The 19,467-nt window shown below is 32.9% G+C and overlaps 2 protein-coding genes across 2 annotated transcripts; both read left to right on the top strand.

Annotated features, from left to right (window-relative positions):
- Positions 1-6,979: 6,979 nt before the first annotated feature.
- LOC125581302 (protein FANTASTIC FOUR 3-like) lies at positions 6,980-8,679 on the top strand. The gene has a single exon (XM_048746463.1). The coding sequence runs from the start codon at positions 7,395-7,397 to the stop codon at positions 8,592-8,594; it is 1,200 nt and encodes a 399-aa protein (XP_048602420.1). The 5' UTR covers positions 6,980-7,394; the 3' UTR covers positions 8,595-8,679.
- Positions 8,680-17,801: 9,122 nt separating this feature from the next.
- On the top strand, positions 17,802-18,578 carry LOC125581772 (glutathione S-transferase T3-like). The gene has a single exon (XM_048747751.1). The coding sequence runs from the start codon at positions 17,802-17,804 to the stop codon at positions 18,576-18,578; it is 777 nt and encodes a 258-aa protein (XP_048603708.1).
- The last annotated feature ends 889 nt before the right edge of the window (positions 18,579-19,467 follow it).

Genomic DNA, 19,467 nt, shown 5'->3' with positions numbered 1-19,467 from the left:
TCAGCAGCAAAACCATGATACTTGTTGTTCTCTATGGTGTTGAGCAGTCCTGACTTGATCTCAAAGTTGTTGTTCTCCACAGCTGGTGCTCTGATTTCCAACCTATGACCATTAATGTGAGGTTGATCATAGGCTATAATGGCACGAGCTTGACGATGTGGATGTTGTGGCTGGCGCTGTGGTCTAAAAGGATCAGCTCTTGGATCAATGCCTCCTTGGGCATCACCATTTTGAGGCAGATTCTCCATATCAAACCCCAACCTTTGCAAGTGAGCATGTTGCTCTACTTCTCTTCTCTGTCTTGTTATCTCCCTCTCAAGTGCTCTAATGTCTTCAATTCTTGGAACTAGGTTTGTTGGACCTCTGCTCCTTGTGTTCATACACCTGAAATGCAAAGGGAGAAGAACAAAGAGAAGCAATAACACAATTAAATAAAATTGACTTAGTCTCAAGCAAATAACTAAATCCCAATGTCACAATCAACTTAGAATTTGGCAACGGCGCCAATTTGATGCAAGACTTTTCAAGGGTCCAAGATCAAATCAATGTAGTATAAAAGATTGTCGAACCAATCCTAGGTGTTTCTAAAGCAACGGGAATGCAAGTTCATGCTTAAGCTAAGTGCGATCCGGTTTTAAAAATGGTATGAACTAAGAACTAATAAGCTAATGCAATAAAGTAATGATCTTTCTTTCTCAATTTGAAGCAAGAGGACTCATGGGGCTAGACATTTGATCTCGGGTGATGTAGATCCAATCTAAGGGTGGCAAGGTATCAATCAAACACTTTCCTTATGCCTAGACACTAAGCTAAACAAGCTCTATCTCTAGATGAATGTTCTTTTGGTAAGCAACTCAAGCATCAAATCTCTTAGGTTGAATGTTACTAAAGCAAACATGGAGAACAAGTCCAATAGCAATCTTAACTCCTTTAGCAACTAATCTCTTAGGTAAAGCAAGCTAAAAGCATTGAAGAGTTGGTTCAGGCATTTCATCATACACCTTGTGGGCAGAAAATGCCTAGAGATCTATTTTAGTATGATCAAGACTAAAATAGCATTGAGAACCCTCAACAAGCAAGGGAACAAGTAAATCTAACACTAAACACCTTAGATCTTCTCTAATCACCCTTAATCACCCTAGCCCATGAATCCAAGATTAGTCTACTCACTAATAGACATGAATAACCCCAAAACCATGGATGATTCAAGGTTAAACATGATTAGAGAGAAAGATAATCAAGCAAAGATAAGAAATTATGATCAAGATTAGAACTTTTTCCCAAAAGTGGCTTTTGATTAGATAGAGAACAAGATCTCCCAACTTTGGGATTACAAGAGTATTTATATGTCTTTGGTAAACCTAATGGTTTCCATTAAAAAGTCTAAAAAGCCCCTTAAAAACATTAAAATCCGACTAAGGAAAAGATTCGACTCGGGTAGGAGGCATCGGTCACAACCCGCGCGACTCTACCCGCGTTGGAGTGTCGAGACCTTCACTTCATGCGCGCGGGTAGCTCGTCCCGCGCCCTTCTTCCCGCGTCAGACCGTCGAGGCTGCTCTTCGACAACGCGGGTAAGGGAACCCGCGTCGAGGTGTCGTCTCGCTTCTTCCTCTTCGTGCACGCGGGTTCACAATCCCGCGCCACTCATCCCGCGTGGAGGCTATTCTTGGCTCGGCTACGCGGGTAGGTGAAATCGGGGTGCTCCAACCCGCGTCGTGCTCGCCCAAAACCGAACCAACTTCATTTTTCATCCCTTCTTGTACCAAAATGCTTCTAAACACCTCCAATCGCTCCATAGGACACTCTGATGCCTGATAAAGACATATGAATGCAAAATGGATCCTAAAGATGCTAAACTCTTAATCTATATGATCATTATGTACCAAATGGAAGCTTAAAACAATGCACATATGCAAGATATCAATATTTCGATAAGAACTCCACTCTAAGAACGCTCTTATAATTTTGCTAGGGGGTAATCTTTTAGTGAAATGTACATGTATTTTCAATGGAGCCAATAGTGACACGTGCAAATTCGTCAGAAGAAAGCTTTCTTCGGTCCCATTTTAACGTTAATTATTTCTGGACTGGTTATAATTTTTGCTATGGTAACGTTTTTAGAGCATCTCTTAGACCATCTCCGATATATTCTTCTATTTTTACTTCTAAAATAGAGAAACTCTATAATAAAGATGAGTTTTATTCCTATGTATTTCTTTAAAATAGAGATCTTTACATATAGAACAAAATATAGAAGAATGCTAATTCTTTTTTTTTAGGAATGCTATTTCTTCCTATATAAATAGAGGAAAAAATAGCAATATCTATGTTTTGTGGAAGCACTGTGGCCTAGTGGTCAAGGTTTAAAGGTTTCTACACCCAGGTCTGAGGTTCGAACCCCAGACAACGCAATTTCTACAGGAAGAGGTATGAGTTTCAATTCTCGGAGAAGGCGAATTATGTAGAAAATTAGAGAAAATGCTTACAAGAGATCTTCAGCATGGCGTAAGGAGTACCGTCAGAAATGGATCTCATAGGGCTACTCAGGGTGATGCAGTTAGGCGTGAATCCTCATAAGGCATGTAGAATTGTCGGCTGTAATATCATATATCTAATGTTTCTCATAATTTGTAATAGCATAATTAACCGGACAAAAAAAGAGGTAGAAATAGAGGTGGGTTGAAAATGCTTTAACAAGGACATCAAATTTAGTGTTGAAATTACATCAAATTTGGTGTTTTGGTGTCATAATAGTTTTTGTCATTTCCAACAAAGATACCAAATTTTACACCAAAATAATATTATATATTATTTTGATGTTTTCAATTTCAATTTTTTATATTTTTATTATTTGTAATTGATAAATAATAATTATTATTTATATTTTTATTATATGTAAATGATAAGTGATAATAGTCATGTAGTGATTTATTTTGAAAATAAAAATAAAAACTTAGTTTTAAATTATGTGAAAATAAATTAAAAATACAAATAATACAATATATTAATATTTAATTACAATTTAATAGTAATTAAACTATATTATTTAATGAAACATAATAAAATATGTATTTTAGAGATTTGATGTGATGAATTTGGTGTAACACTATTTACATTACACCAAATTTGGTGAAATAGAGTAAATTTTGGTGTTTTGTTGGAAATTGAATTATATCAAATTTGGTGTTTTGGTGTCTGGTTAGAAATGCATTAGTGAAAGGTGGATGTGTTTTCAAAGGAGCCAATTGTGACACGTGAAAGTTCGTCACAAGAAAACTCCTTTTGGCGTCTTATGTTTGTTTCCATGGCGATTCCAGTAAGAGAGAAGGTCACGTCAGCCGCGGCGATTCCCAGAAGAGAATACGCATGATGTTGCATCTTTATACGTTAATTAATTGTTTTATGTCTGTTTTCATGATGTTGCATCGGTTTTATTTGTACGGTTGGTTATTTTGTGCCTCTAGTATGGAACTTTCCTGCTTATATGTTCGATGAAACTTGAACAAGTCTTCAAGGATATTGTACTTCTCTCACTGGTAGTAGCTAGATTCATAAGATACGTTTAAGGCTATTAGATGGTTAATTTGTCTCCAAGCCAAATCATTTCAAGGTCCCAATAGTTGGAATTGTTTGAGATTTGTTGAGAGCTGCATTGATTTACTCTATATTCTTACAGAACAATGTTATGCATATATAAACCAAGTCGGTGGTAACGTGGTGGTAAAAGGAGAGTTTGGGGCTAGGCGTAAACTCGTCGGTTGCTCCTGGTATGGCCTAACATAACAATCACGAGCTTTCTCGTGTGAGATATGGATCCATCTTGATGAATCAACCACATGTATGCTTTTTAACGAATAAGACCAAGTGCATCAACAAAATGTAAGTTTACCCGCGAGTGTTATTTTGTTCGACGAACTGGAAGTATCCCGAGTTTATAACTAGACCACATGAAAGCTTTTTTACAATATTATTTTTTATTTAATCAGAAAGTATCCCGAGTCTTAGGCTCAAAGTTCGAACTAATCCTTAGAGAAAAGTGCAACCCAACAGGTAGATTTTCTTTCTGAGTTTTCAAATGGACCAAAATCCATTATCCATGTGGCCACAAAATGAAATGTAGTGGGATGTCTTAGAACCCGGGTGCTTAGCTTCCCAAAATCCGCCTATACTAGTATACAACTAGACCACCACCTTTTTTACAAAGTTGACATCTAAGCTGTAGAAATTTCAGCTTATTTTAGATGAAATGTGAGTAAGACATTAGTTATATGGATGAGATTGATATTTTCGTGTGGATCTCATGCTTCCGTATAAAAGCAAATGAGAAAGTTCTATACATATAAGCTTTTATATTCTTTCCTAGCCAAAGTTGTGAGCTATATTTTTTTTTCCCAAAGAAAAAAGATAAGCTCCCCATCTCATTCTAATGATAATACAAAAGTTAGAGAATTTGCACATAAAGGTTCCACTAATATGGTCAAAAAGATATTGGTGGATGGATGGCTTTTCTTTGTTATGCAATTTCTATTGAGCCACGAGACGCAATACTCTTGTTTTACTCGATAATCATATAGCATACTTGGAGACGTAAGGCTTAAGTTTATGTCTCCACTTGAGCTTAAGTGGTTTGACGTGTATCTCTATGCTTTTAGGTCTTCCAATAGTCGAAAACTTGAAACCAATAGCGAACACTGATGTATTATGATTCGAAGTTTCACACTGTTGAGTGATACGAATTATTACGAAGTCAAAACATATTCTGTTTTTAATTTGATGCTTTTGCTTCTGTCATTAGTCACTGAATTATTGTAATCTTAATTACATATAGTAAAGCAGCTTTTGCATAAGGACACTACTCTCAAAAGCATTCTCCCTTCGAGAGGCCAAGGGTTGCTGTATTACTTTCTTCTCTTATATGAGGGTGGTTCGTATTTTAGGACCACCTATGCTGTTCAAGATTCAATTTGTGGATATTTGTCTGGAGATTACGTCTGCAGGTCAGCTCCTTTTTCCAATTTTATTACTAAACTATGTCATAACTTTCATACCCTTGCTTACGTTAGAGAATCCTAATTATTATTTCATTATTTATTCATTCTAAGCATGTCAAACTAGTTGCTTAATTATATCATTTTGGATTCCTTTAGCAGAGGGAGAGGCACTAGAAAAAATGACATACTTAGGGATAACACTATAACTAATAGCAAAACATTAATGTTTGTGATTACTTATTTCTGAGTTATATTGCTAAAACTGAAAACTTTCTTGAAGCACATGTTCTATATTATTTTGTGCATTTTCTTGGCAATGAATATGAAACATATATTTATTTGTATCTGTTAGAGGAATTAGTAGTAATACGTGATAAACCAACCACTGAGAATATTTAGTAAGATGTTCCTTGTTATAGAAGCTCAGTACAAGAGAAGAGATGTTTTTTCTTTTGTTTGTTCTATAATATATAATCGAAGGTATCTTCGTACCAAATATTTTTAGTAATAGAATCTCTTTAAACACATAAGCTAAGATCCACTTGCGCTGTTCATGCCTGCAATAGACCTCGAAAAGACTAATGTATGATTAAAGTTGATCATAGTATTATACAGCACATAAGCTAGCATTATGCTCACAGTTCATCAATGGTCGTAGCTACACATTATTTATTACACAAGTACAAAACTGAGATGGCTTTTCCTATTACAGGAAGCCCAGGACGATCTCACAAAATCTCTCTCCCCACCCTCTTTGGAATAGGAACAGCTCACGCGTTCTAGCTCTTCTTTGTGTAAGCTATGTGGTAAAGTTAGAGAGGACTAGGTTACATTTGTTTATATAATAATAAACCCACATGCCTTGGAGTTACATAAGAGTCAGTGACCCTAGGGCTTTTGTCTACTATGAAAAAGTGTCTTTTGTTGTTTAGAAATAGGGTTAAATACGTAAGCATCTGATTTAACAGAGAGACAGAAGAAAGAAAAGTGTTTAGTGGGGAATCACTTGTTATTGCTGACGACAATTAATCTTAAACTGTCTTCATAAGCTGTTCCGTACAAGGTAACATGGCTTAAGAGGGAGAATCTTGAAATTTAATCCCAACATTTATTTTCTTGAGAAAAAAGCAGCTTACTGTTGGCTGGCCAAATATTCAAAGGGCAACGGTTGATGTTAACATGACTCAACATTGACTTAGAAGCTAACTTCTTATTTGTCTTTCAATCTTATTATAATTTGATTTAACTAAACCTTGGTCGCTTTACATTTGATGTGATTCTTTCATTATTTCTGGTAGCATAATAACACCTTTGCATTCAAATACAGAGTTTAGGGTTTCATGTTTTGGTCATAATAAGTGGGCGGAAATTTAGTGTGTTTTTTCTCCTTTGTATTCAAATACACTGTAAGCGATGTGATTGTATTTTTCTGGCACACTTTAGTTTTCTTTTTCTGTATTCTGCTTCCCGTCGTGGTTTCTTGATCTACATGACCATGCCTTTGTAAAACTTTGTGTGGAGACACATTTTCAAGTTTATTCCTTGATTAGTGTCAGTAATCATTTTTTGAGTAAATGGGATTCAGATTTCAAATTTAGTGGGCTGTTGTTATCATGTTGTTGAAACTGGGTGTAAGAGTTACCCGACATAGGTTTCGACTCTCCCTCTCTATGTGTGCCACACGACTCTTTGCTTTTAACATATGGAGACTATTAGAGATAACAAACAAACAATCATTTTCATAATTTATAGCACTATTGGGGAAACCAAATTTGGGAACTTTCATAGGTTTTTGTTGGATTGTTTTATTTTTTGGAAGGTAAAAATATGTATATATTTATATAGATAGAGCAACCTGTGTCGGTAACTTTTTGACATGTTACTCCCATTATGTCTATCTCTAAATGGCCGACTGGTTTTTCGTATGCGTTTTGTTTGCTTTTCTGTTTTTTTTTTTTTCATTTAGATTCTATGTTATTTTATAAATATTTCAAACTCATCAGAAGAGGAGATTCAGTTATAATAAAACGTTTGATAAAAAAACTATGCTGTCTTTCAAAATGTAAACATTGGGAAGAAAAAAATGTAATACATTAGGGAACCCAAATGTTAACGCAAATATTTTATTTTTCATTCGGAACTTTCCTTATTCTCACTATTTTTGTTCGTTTGTTTTTCATTTTCCTGGTTAGTAGTCTCTTTCTGTCACAGATCACATGAAGGTCAGAATAATTCGGTTTTCCTTTTGCCTGAATTAGTTAAAAACGATGATTAAATAAGTTTCATGGGACTATGCTTTCCAAATTGCTCCTTTTGCTATCAATTAAAGTCTCCCTTCATAACAGTACAAAAGAAAGGATAACATTCAAAGTTTTTCAAATTTAACCATGTGCACTATACAATGACTTATTTTCTCCTTTCACTTTTAACACACACACACAAGATTCTTATCTGCATTGTGTGGCGTAATTATTTTTTAAAAGTTTTGCATTATACAAGTGGTAGTGTGGAAAAGCTCCTTACCCACCTCTCTAGTCCCTGCACATTGCATAGTCACACTTTCTCTTTCTTTTCTTTATTTATTCAATTTTGGGACACTACAAATTGGCATCCTCTCCCTCTCACTATCCTTCATTCTCATTTCCAAAAACCTCTCTACTTCTTTGTTTCGCATCTCACAAATAACCTCTCCTTTTCTATCTCTATCTCTCAACAGATTTCATCTACTCCTAATAAGAAAATGGGAACTGTTGTGTATCAACAAGGGTTTCAGTCATCTCAGCTTAATGAGCCTTGGGCTTTAAGGCTTAGGCTATCTTCACCAACTCCTCACTTCTCTCAACCCTTAGCCCTCAAGTCTCATTTGCTTGACTCCTCTAATGCAAAAGACACCCAAAACAGCAACGATGACATACCAGCTGCTTCCTCGGGTCCTGAATCGAGTAGCTGGAGCTTTCTCCAGTCTCTATCCTCTGGGTCATCCTCCTCCTCCTCTCTCTCAAAGACGACTAGCTCTGAGAAAGAGAAGACTTATGTTCAACGTCCTTCTTCTTCTAGAACTCTAAGCGACGAGAGCTTAGCATTGTGTACTGAAAATCTTGGAAGCGAAACTGGCTCTGATGTTACTGACGTCGAAGATCTGTTCTTGCTTTCTTTATCTGACTTGCAGACCAAGAAACTCGACGTAACAACAACGGAGACAAGAACGTTGAAAATTAAGAAAGGGTGCCCTAGTGATCTCCCACCTCCGTTGACCAGTATGAGAGGGTCTCAATGCATTCAAATGAGACCACACCGTGAAGATGGAAGATTGGTCATGACTGCCACAAAGGCACCGCCTCTTAACAGGTGCTTCCAAGCTGACCGAAGCAACGGTCGTCTCCGACTCTCTATCTTGAAAGACTCAGATGAGAATGTAGAAAACGAAGAAGTTAAGATTGAGACGGAAGAAAACGAAGAACACGAGGATGAGGGCGAAGAAGACAATGAAGTGATGTACAAGGATAATGTTCAAATATCAAGAAGATGTATTGAAGGCGATCGGGAAAACAGGAGATTGCTAAATTGGGAATCCTTCAGCATTGCTACTTCCCAAAAATAAGATCCTCCTATATATTTTGCTCTGTTTTTTACAATCATTTGTTGTAATCCTTTTTAATTTTCAATAGAAATACGCCGTTTCCTAACTCGGGAAAAAAGTAGATTATAAAAGTGAATAAAAGAGATTTATTAATATATAATAGGAAGAAATGGGCAGAGGGAATATGCTCGTGGTCTGGTCGGTAGTTAATCTAGTTTGGTAAGAAAGATTCCACTGAGTGGTCCGAAGTTAGTGGCATGCACACCCTCGGCCTCAACTTCGTTGGGACCATTGTACCCGGAAGCGTCCTTAATTTTCTCATGCTAATACATCAAATCTAATTGGTAGGTTGACTTTAATAATCATTAATTTTAAGTTATATACTGCGATTTGAACGTCAAATGAACGTTGATGACAAACTCTTAATTGAGAAATGTATTCTTTTCAAGTTATATACCTTAGAAAAAAGGTTACATAACCTAATGAATTGGATGCATATGCTTGAACACTTAATTAAATGAAAACGGAATTCACCATTTGAAATAAACATACAATCCACTCTCTCTCTCTCTCTCTCTCTCTCAATCTCACATTCATTTTTATTATTTTTATAATTCTTTTGATATGACATTTATTTATGTCTCACAAAACTTATAAAAAAATAAAAGCGTATATATATATAATATAATATGTGTGTCAGTTTGTGTGTTGAAAGTGGTATATATCTATATATATATAACATAATAGCAATTAGCAAGCATACAATTTTGAGATATATTTGGACGTGAAGTATTATTAATGTACCGAAGTATTATTTTTGATAATAACATGGTAGTAATAAACTATAAAATCAGTAGTATGCTGCAAAAGTTGTATTCATTTATTATTATACATATTAATAGTGATTAGTAGAAAAATTATAATTCATATATATGACATATATATGACATATATATAATATTATATATAATATCTAATTTTTTATTTATAAACAGTGGATATGTATAATATATATTCAATAGTTTATAGTTTGTCATCAAAATAATGTATATTATTTAATATTTGTTTTTTGTTAAAGAATTTTATTATTTAATATATATAATTAATGATATTTTGAATTTGATGTACTTTTTATTTCTAAACAGTGAATATATATATAATATTATTAAATAAAATAAAATTATTTTTTAATTTTAAGTAATTTAAATACTAATGCTTTACCAAAAACACTATATAAAAGTATTAGCAAAAAACATTTGTAACTTTAAAAACAATTAATAGTTGTAGGCAACATGGATAATCTTGTAACAGTTTAGTTTTTTATTTTAAAATATACTATTTCTATTTAAAAATTATTTTCTAACCTACCATCTGGCTTACGTAATTAACTCAAATAGTATTTTAAAACCATATTTGCTTAAAATTGACAAGTCTCCAAATTACTAAACGGCAATTATATTGGGTAAGTGGCCACTTTTTTTTTAGTGAGTGGCCACTCGTTTTCTCTCTATATGGAGTAAAATAAGAGCGAAATGTGTCCAGCGAAATGTGTCCAGCGATACGTGAAACTCCAATGAACTGAGCTTTGGGACCTTTTTTAAAAGAAAAAAATGTTTATTTTATGTAAGAGTTTTTTGGTTACTGTTATTATTATTATTATTAAATTATTATTATATACTGTGAGTGGTGATTGCTATATAAAAGTTCCCTTTCACGTTCCTTTTCTTGCAAAGCAGTCTGCATGGGATCCGCGTCTATCCATTTGGGTTTTTGAACATTAATTTGGGTATATTATTGCATATTTAATAGGAATTTTATGTCAAAAATATTTGGTTGTGCTTGTTATAATCTTGACTTATATTTTTTTGGGTATAATAAGGAATCGAAACATAAAGTTCAAAAAAAAAAAAGGAATCGAAACATACATAGACGTACTAAATTTAAAATCTCCAGAAAAATAACTCACATTATTATAACATCTACAACTCATCTATATATTTGTCTCTATAATAGTATTTAGAATTAAAAATGTCTTTTTCCACTTCTAATATAGAGCTTATTATTTTTCCTCTATTTATAGAGAAAAAGAAAGGTATTTTTCTATTTTTACTCTATATTTGGATATTACTGTTTTAGAAAAAATACATCAAACTAAATCACATTTCTATTATAGAATTTTTATATTTTAAAGAAAATAGCAAGATACATTACAGTCTTACTATTGTATTCATCACAGTCCCAGTAAATTACTACATAGTTTGATCATGAACTTTTAACATGACTAAAGCAACCTCGTAAAATATCAAAACTATAACACGTTTTATATATGGATCCATTGATTTTGAATCCTGGTATGTTTTATATTCCTGAATGAATGACCGTTTAAACCATCATTTGTTTTATTTTCTTATCGAAAACCATCTTTGTTTCAATCTAAATAATTCATTATCCCACCAACTTGATATCATCAATATGATTAGTGACGCAATATCTTTTTGGTGTGGTTCAATTAGGTTAACCTTTAATATCCATTCTGAAAATGTGGAGAGAGCATTTAGGTTCAAAAGTGGCAATTAGGCAGGTTTCTTTGTGGCTAAGTTGAACAAAAGGATTGGTGTGTGATTTTTTTGAAGTATGTGGACGTCTAATATACTATTACGACCATGACGTCGTTCTCTTTCTATTCTATCCTCAGTTCCTCACAAGTGTCACACCTCATTTGATGTCACCCGGCCTTCTGCCCTCTTTTCCTAGACAATTTTTTTTTAAAAAAAAAAAATTGTTATAAAACCAAAAAGAAGCACTTATTTAAAACAAATTAACTTTTTTTGTTCTTTGAATGTGGGCTACCTTTAGATTCTTTTTGTTGTCGCTCTCTTTGACCGAATAATTAACCAGTTTTCTTATATATTTGTAATCAATTAATTAACCAGTTAAATTATGAATTTAATTGCAACATCAAAATTATTATGTTAAGAGACTATATGAAGATATCAGCTACCTTATAGGAAAAGATGGAATTAAATGTACTTCTTGGTAACTAATACTACAAAAACTTTTTTATAACATCTACTACAAACACTTATTTGTTAAGAACTGCATCATATGTTAGCTTTTAAAAACCGAAAGAGTTTTATTCTAACGCGAAACATAAAATTTGCAAAATCGATATGTTCATTTGGCGGGTGTACCGGATGGATCCGTGAATCGTGAGTAGTGGCAACATGGCGACAAAACCAAATCCTTGCTGGTACTCTATTGGTGGATTTTTTTTTTTATTAATGGCGTTTTTGCATCTATTTGTGAAAAGGTTTTGATATTGGAAATATTTTACGAAATGAGAAAAATATTGAGGGCATATTCCAAAATTGTCGGCAAGCACAAGATACAAGAATGTAAGCAAGTTTCTAAATTTTGAGGAAAACAAACTAATTAAACTTCTGAAATAACTAATGACAGGAAAAAAAAAGGACAATACGAAGATAAACTATGAATTTGTTTAACACGTTTTATTTCTCTTATAACCAATTTTCAATAACCGTACGGGTATGTTTTAATGGTATTACCTTCCATTTTTCAACAACTCAATAGTATATTTTTGTTTTCTTTGTGACACGATCAACCTAGTGCATAGATGTACTTGCCCTAGAAAATGCGTGCATCTGTGACGATCAACTTCGTTTGGATACACACACTGACTGACATTGTTATTTCTTAACAATAATTAGAGGAATATAAAAGTAATTGAAGATATCCAGAATGGTAAAAAAAATTGTAATTCTTGGTCAGGAATATAACTGGGGATTATTGGTTGTTGTATTTTAAACGATTTGAAAATCCGAACTAAATCTAGTATTATTGGTTCTATGATTTTCAGATCTTTATTAAAATCATGTGCTATTTGTTTAATGATTCACAAATTCTATATCAAATCAAGTGTTATTCAATCATACGAATTTACTAATAAATTTGATTTTATAATGAATTTGAATGATTTTTTTTGTTAAAAATACAAAGATTCAAATCCGAGGGAAAACTTCCGGATTTGTAAATACTAATCCGATTTTTTTTTAAATCTGCATATTTTATTTGGATTTATAAAATACTTCATGGATTTCTAAATCAATCAAAATATATAAATCAATAACACCAAAGTCATTCATCACATTCACAGCGCAGAGCCTTCTTCTCTTCTTATATATTGGATAGTGCACTGTAAATCTGTTTATGTAGGAGCCAATTCAGATAAAATATTGAGTTTCTTTTTGAAATAAAGGGATTCTTGATTGAGTATTTGAGTTATAGAGTGTTCTTTGTTTGATATGAGCGAAGTATCCTTGTTTATCCATATATAATAAACCTCCAAACTTTTAACACGAAGATTTAACATTTTATTAAGAGCCTGATTTTTTTAATATATGGCTTATGAAACCGTAAGAGAATTTAAAATGTCAATTGGCTTTTAGTTTTCTTAATGATAATTTTCTTTTCAACATGTTAACTGGTAAAAGAAAGCAAACTGTTACAAAAAGGAAATGAGAAAGAGAAAGTGAGGGTAAGAAAAGTAGATACGATTCGCTCTCAATCTCTCTTGATATTTTTTCAGTCATAACATTAGAGATGGTGAAAAGAAAGTGACGTTTCAAAGACGTATCCTAAACGCAAAATTTCACTTGTCTTCTTCTTTAAACATTGTGTATCTCTGAAAATAGTCAAGTCCCTCAATCAAAACGCTCCCTCACACTTAGAACATCCAACAAAAAAGGAGGCACAAAATCTAACGACAGATTATAGAAATCTCGACAAAATCAACATTTCAAAAAGTGAGAAGATATTCTTGTTTCTATTTTACAGCTCTATTTTTTTCCTTTGACGTCCATCCACCACTACCAACCAACCAAGCTGCACTATGATAAGAGTTAAATGTTTTTACTCTTGTGTTATTTTAAAATGTTTATCTTCCTCTCTTTTTTTTTTATTTGGCAAGAAATGAATCATGTAGTATCAAGACTTTACTGAACGTGGGCCTGTAAATAGTTAAAAAAACAATTATTGACCAGAATACACTAGTATACACAAATATTGTAATAATTTGAAAATGGAAATAGAAATATTATTGTATCATAACATATTATATATCCACTACTATTTGAACTTATTACATGTCAGTTTTTGTCAAAACCATACAGTTTATAAATAATTTAATATGCAAAAAAATGGTACATATTACAAAGAATGCTTCAACTTTTCTCTCTTTTTTCTGTTTCATATAATAAAATCTGAATTCTAAAATTTGTATGCCACTAATACCAAAATAATCTTGAGATTTGATTATGAATTTAATTTAGAAATAAACCATGGTTAGACGATTTTAATAAATCAATTTTAGAGATTCCAAGTGATTTTTACAAACCTATTATAATATTTAACTAAGTGTTTTGTCCGCAACTTGCGGGCTTAATAATTTTACAAAAAGCTGTAAATTTATATATTATCAATTGAAAAACCATTGGAATAAATTATTTTCATGTTTTTCAAAAAAAAAATTATATAATATAAATTTTTTTATTTTAAAAAAAATATTTTCTAATACGTAAAATAAACTTGAAAAATCTGTATATACATAAAACCATATACAGAGATTTATATTCATTTTAAAAATATTATGATGTAAAATATTTTTGGATAACATAATATAGAATCTTTTAGAAAATGATGATATTATCAATTAGTAAATTTCGTTTTTAATTTATGGGTAATTATTTATTAACAAATCTAATATAATATAATTATTTATTAAGGGTAATAAAGACTTTAAATGCTCTAAGTTTTAACGTGAGAGAGATAAAATCACATCGTAAGTAATAGTATTATTTTTAAATTATTTTCCAACTTTTTTTATAAATTATCATAGTGATTGATTTTGTCTGTCCTAAGAAATTATCTTAAAGATAGATGAATCAATATATCTTATGTGATATATATTAAAATAGAGTCGGTTTAATATTACTAAAACAAATATAATATAAACATATATATATATATATATAATATTCAATATCATAAGTAAATATAAAATAAATTTAAATATGATATCATCATTAGAATTTTTTAATTATTCTCAAGATTATGATAAATTATCAGTCAAATCACAAACAATATTTATTAAGATTAATAATGAGCATAAAATATGACTAAACCTAAAAGTATGGAAAGTTGATGAAATCCCATTCTAATCGTTTGTACGCCTTGCTCATATCGAATATTTAGAATTCTATACTAACTATTACACCTATTCATTTAATAAAGTTTTAAATAAAAATATAGATAAACTAATGACTTAGCTAAAAATTATTAAGAATATGATAAATAAACAAAATAACCAACTAAAAGTTATTAAAACACTGACAAATAATTAAAATAACCTAAAATCATGGAGAAGATAACAAATAAACTTAATTAAGATATTATCAGTAGAATTTGTTAATATCTATTGTTAATGTATTTTATTAATTAATAACCCCAAAATCATGATAATAAGAATAAGAAAACATGATTAGAATATTAACCATTAAAATGATAATTTAAATATAAAATTAACCTAATTATTATATTATCAATAAAATTTGTTAATATCTATTGTTAATTTATTTAATTAATAACCTCAAATATCATTATAAATATATATACTTTAAATAATATTTTATATAATAATAAATATCGATCAAAAGAATTTGTTAGTATCTATTTATTTATTAATTATCTTAAATACTATGATAAATAGATATATATTAAATAATTCTTAATAATAATATTAAATAGACTAATGATATATTTTAAAATCATGGAGAAAATGATAAATACTAATATTTTAATAATAATATTAATTGGACTAATAATTTATCTTAAAATCATAAAAAAAATATGACAAATAAACAAAATCATTTTCAAATAACTGTATAGATAATGCTACAAGTATCTTGGTCCGTTATAATTTTCATTAATGGGCCTAATTAGTATGTGCTCATCTTCTTCATTTTGTATAATATATGGGCCTACGTTCACATGCTCTTTATACGCTTCTGTTTGTTTAGCTGCAGCTCGGCTTAGAAATGAATCAATCTTTACATAATTTTTAGTTAATGTTTTTAGATACAGTAGTGGTGTTATTTCAACCAGGTAATTCAAGTACATCAAATCTTTGTAGTTATATAGCCAAAATACTTTTTATATGTCCTAAGCAGTTTATGTAAACTTATACCTACACATACACTAGTTTCAAATTTCAACTCTCTTTTTTTGTGGGTAAATATTAAGTAAAATGAACAACCGGTCATTTGACAAAAAAAGTAGTTTCACCTCTTACAGAAATCCAAATAATGTAAATAGTTTTCTTCTAATAGAATTGAATCCAAGTGGCAGAATGCCTACTAGACATTCCTTTTCCGCGAGCCAACACTAGTTTCAACTTTCAAGATAAGACTAGCCCTTGTTTGTTTTAGAATCTTGCCATAGACAAAGGTTGCAAGAAGTAATAAGACCAACCGCAACGGAGGTCCGTCACGGGTCCGTGGCCCAAATCCTTAGCATTTTTACAATAGAAAAATTGTGAATTGGGCTCAGCTTTAGACGGATCGGTACGGATCAGTCCGTAAATAAGGCTTCGAAGGATCAAGTCCTTACTGCACGTGGCGTCTGATGGTTGGCCCGGCGATATGTTGTGTTGGGTTATGTCGAGAGAAAAAAATATTCGCGACCGAAGGTTAGAAAAAAAAATCAGAGCTCTCGACGAAAGGCGATTTCTCTCCATTATCGATCTTCAAAGGTAAATAAACTAATTCTGTGGTAGATTTAAGGATATGTTAGCTTCCATGTTGTTCTCGTCTCCCTCTATGCTTCGTATTTCCTTTGAATCGATTTGGGGATTTCCTCCATTTAGGGTTTCAAAAATTTCTGGGTTTTGAAATTGTTATCAAATCTTTTTCAAATCGTTTTCAATTGGGGATCTTTTGGTTTGTAGTTAGGGTTTCAATCGATTTAGTTAGCTGGAAAACTCATCACTTGTTTTCGGTTTCAATTTGGTTTTCGTTTTCGGTTTCAATCGATGTAGTTAGGGTTTCAATTCGTTTTTGGTTTCAAAACGTATCTGTATGGTTTCCTGTGGCTTATATTTTTCTGGTTTCAAAACGTATTTGTACGGTTTTCTGTTAGCTTAATGTGTAGCTAGTAAACTGTTTAGTTGATCATATATCTAAGTTAATGTGTTCTTAAACTCCCTAGTGAATGTGTTCTTAACATAGTTTCTGGTTTTTTGTGCAGGCCAACGAACATGGGACAAGACTATAGCTACACGCAGCCTTCATCAGAGGAGTTCGACATCAACTCTTTACTTGAAGCAGAAGCTGCTCTCTACGGGGATGAAGCTCAGAGTAGCTACATAATTGCAGAGGCGGATCAGTACCCACCAGAACCTGAGGCTGATGAAGGAATACCAAGGACATGCTATTGCGGTAGTGAGGTTGTTGTTGAAACCTCGTACACTCGTAAAGATCCAGGAAGGAGGTACTTCTCCTGCAACAACGTTGACGATGGAGACTCCCACATCTGGAAATGGTGGGATGTGGCGATTCAAGAAGAGCTTCGTGAAACGCAGACACAACTTAGGATGGTGAAGGATCAATTCTTTGAGAGTGACCAGAAGGTGGCTAAGCTTGACAAGATCGTGGGTGTGTTAACTAAGAAGACATCAGTGATTAACTATGGTTTGGCAAAGGGAGTTAGTGTATTGGTGTTGGTGATACTGGTCATCGTTATGGGCTGGTAAGTTTCATACCTTATTTAGATAATTAATTTGATTTAAAATTTGAAATTTTAACTGTTTTATCTTATGTCATTCAAGGAAGAGCTTCGGAGGTTTTAAACATCAGTGTCAGAACTCGAGAAGGGGTTGGCAGGTAACTTGTTTCACGCTTACTTACTAGTTTCAGTAATAAAAAAAAAACTTATCTCTTCATGCTTTAATTGTTTTTAATGCTAGATTTGATAGAATCGTACTTGTTAGGTTTAAGTGTAGCTAGTGTAGAACTTATTAGTATGATTAGAGTGGTGGTAAATGCTTGTTTGCTTTCTGTCTGCCTAACAACTCCGAAACTAAATGCGAACTTACTTTCTATTGGTTACTTAAGGGTTTGTGTTGCTATTAGAGTAACAGAAACCTATAATCTAAACATGAATACCACAACTGGCTTTGTTAATCTAATGTATAGTCAATCTTCAGTTGATCTTGAGTCACCCGAACCAGCTTGGTTCGGGTCCCAAGGTCCTGATGAGTTTGTTTTCCACCCTGGTGTCGAGTCTTCTTTCCAACCTGCTGTCCAGTCTGCTGTGCAGCCTACTGTCAAGTCTGCTAACAAAGAGAGGAGGAAATGGTCTCCTAATGAGGATAAAATCCTCATTGGTGCTTGGCGCACCAGCAAAGACCCCGTTGTCAGCTGTGACCAGAAAGCTGAACGTTTCTGGAAGAGAATTGTTGACTACTACAACGCAAGCCCTCAACTGGTTGGGACAGTACCTAGAGAGCTTGGTCCAGCGAAGCAGCGGTGGGCTAGGATTAACGAGCAGGTCTGTAAGTTCGTTGGATGCTATGAGGCGGCGTTGAGGGGGCAGAGAAGTGGTCAGAATGAAGACGATGTGATGAAAGCTGCCCTCGACTCATTCTTCAACATTTATGAGCACAAGTTCAGCCTCGAACATGCGTGGAGGGAGCTGAGGCATGACCAGAAATGGTGCACCACCTATATGGTTAAAGATGGTGGGAAGGAGAAGCACAAACCAGTGGTGGACGTTGATACAGAAGATGATGTTGCCGAACCTGAAAGCAGACCAGTTGGTGTGAAAGCTGCTAAAGCAGCTGGTAAGAGGAAGAAGAGTGGCAAGGAAGAAGAGATGTCACAGCTTCAGTCCATCATGGAAATGAAAGAAAAGCTCTCTAAAAAAAGATTCTAGAACGTTTACTTGCCAAAAAAGAGCCTCTCTCCGAGATGGAAGAATCTCTTAAACTGAAACTCATGACTGAGATGTTATGATGATATTTAAGGTATTAGGTTAGTTACATGTAGTTAGATGTAGTTTCTATTTGTATCACATGTCGTATTACTTTATTTATTTGCTAGTCACGGGTTCTGAAAGTGTCTTTTGTTTTCTTTCAGGTGTAGCTGTTCGACATGTGAACCTAGTCACGGGTTCTGAAAGTGTTTTGTCGGTTGGCTGAAGTGAATCCAAGTCACGGGTAGTTCTAAGAAATGTACTATAAGTTTCCCTTCTATCATATCTTTAGGTAGCTATCTCTTTTGCTTAGTTTCCACCAGTCGGAGTTGTAATCTCTTTTGCTGTAACTCGGAAGTTGCGGATGCTCTTATTATCTCCAGCAACTTGTAATCAACTACTACTGCTTCTCTAAATTCGGTAACTTGTAATGAAATCCTCATGCTTCTCTTATATGCAACTCTTTTTAATCAACAAGTACTGCTTTCCTTATATGCTTGTAGTTGATCATGGTTGTAGTTGATAATGCTTGTAGCTGATCATACATATAAACTCGGTAACTGTAATGACCACTCATGCTTCTCTTAGTTACATGTAGTTGATCTTGCTTGTAGTTGACTTATAGCTGATCATACATATAAATCAACTAGGCGTAGGTCGAGTAGTTGGTCATTCTTGTATCACACTGATAAATCAACAAGTATCACACTTATAAATGTATGACCAACCCAAATCAACCTGTAACTTATAAATAAATTAGTGTGTTAACTTATAGTTTGTAAAACTTGTATCACACTATAAAACTTTATAGAAACCATAGGAAAAATAAAAGTTATACTTAAAAAAAAAA

The sequence above is a fragment of the Brassica napus genome, chromosome C2 (assembly GCF_020379485.1).
Source record: "Brassica napus cultivar Da-Ae chromosome C2, Da-Ae, whole genome shotgun sequence".
NCBI lineage: Eukaryota > Viridiplantae > Streptophyta > Magnoliopsida > Brassicales > Brassicaceae > Brassica > Brassica napus.
Note: the sequence above shows the minus strand (reverse complement) of the source record. Positions and strands in the feature narration are given on the sequence as shown.

Bases quoted from the DNA above. Each gene is read 5' to 3' on its own strand.
- LOC125581302 (XM_048746463.1), top strand. From the start codon at position 7,395: ATGACTTATTTTCTCCTTTCACTTTTAACACACACACACAAGATTCTT.
- LOC125581772 (XM_048747751.1), top strand. From the start codon at position 17,802: ATGAATACCACAACTGGCTTTGTTAATCTAATGTATAGTCAATCTTCA.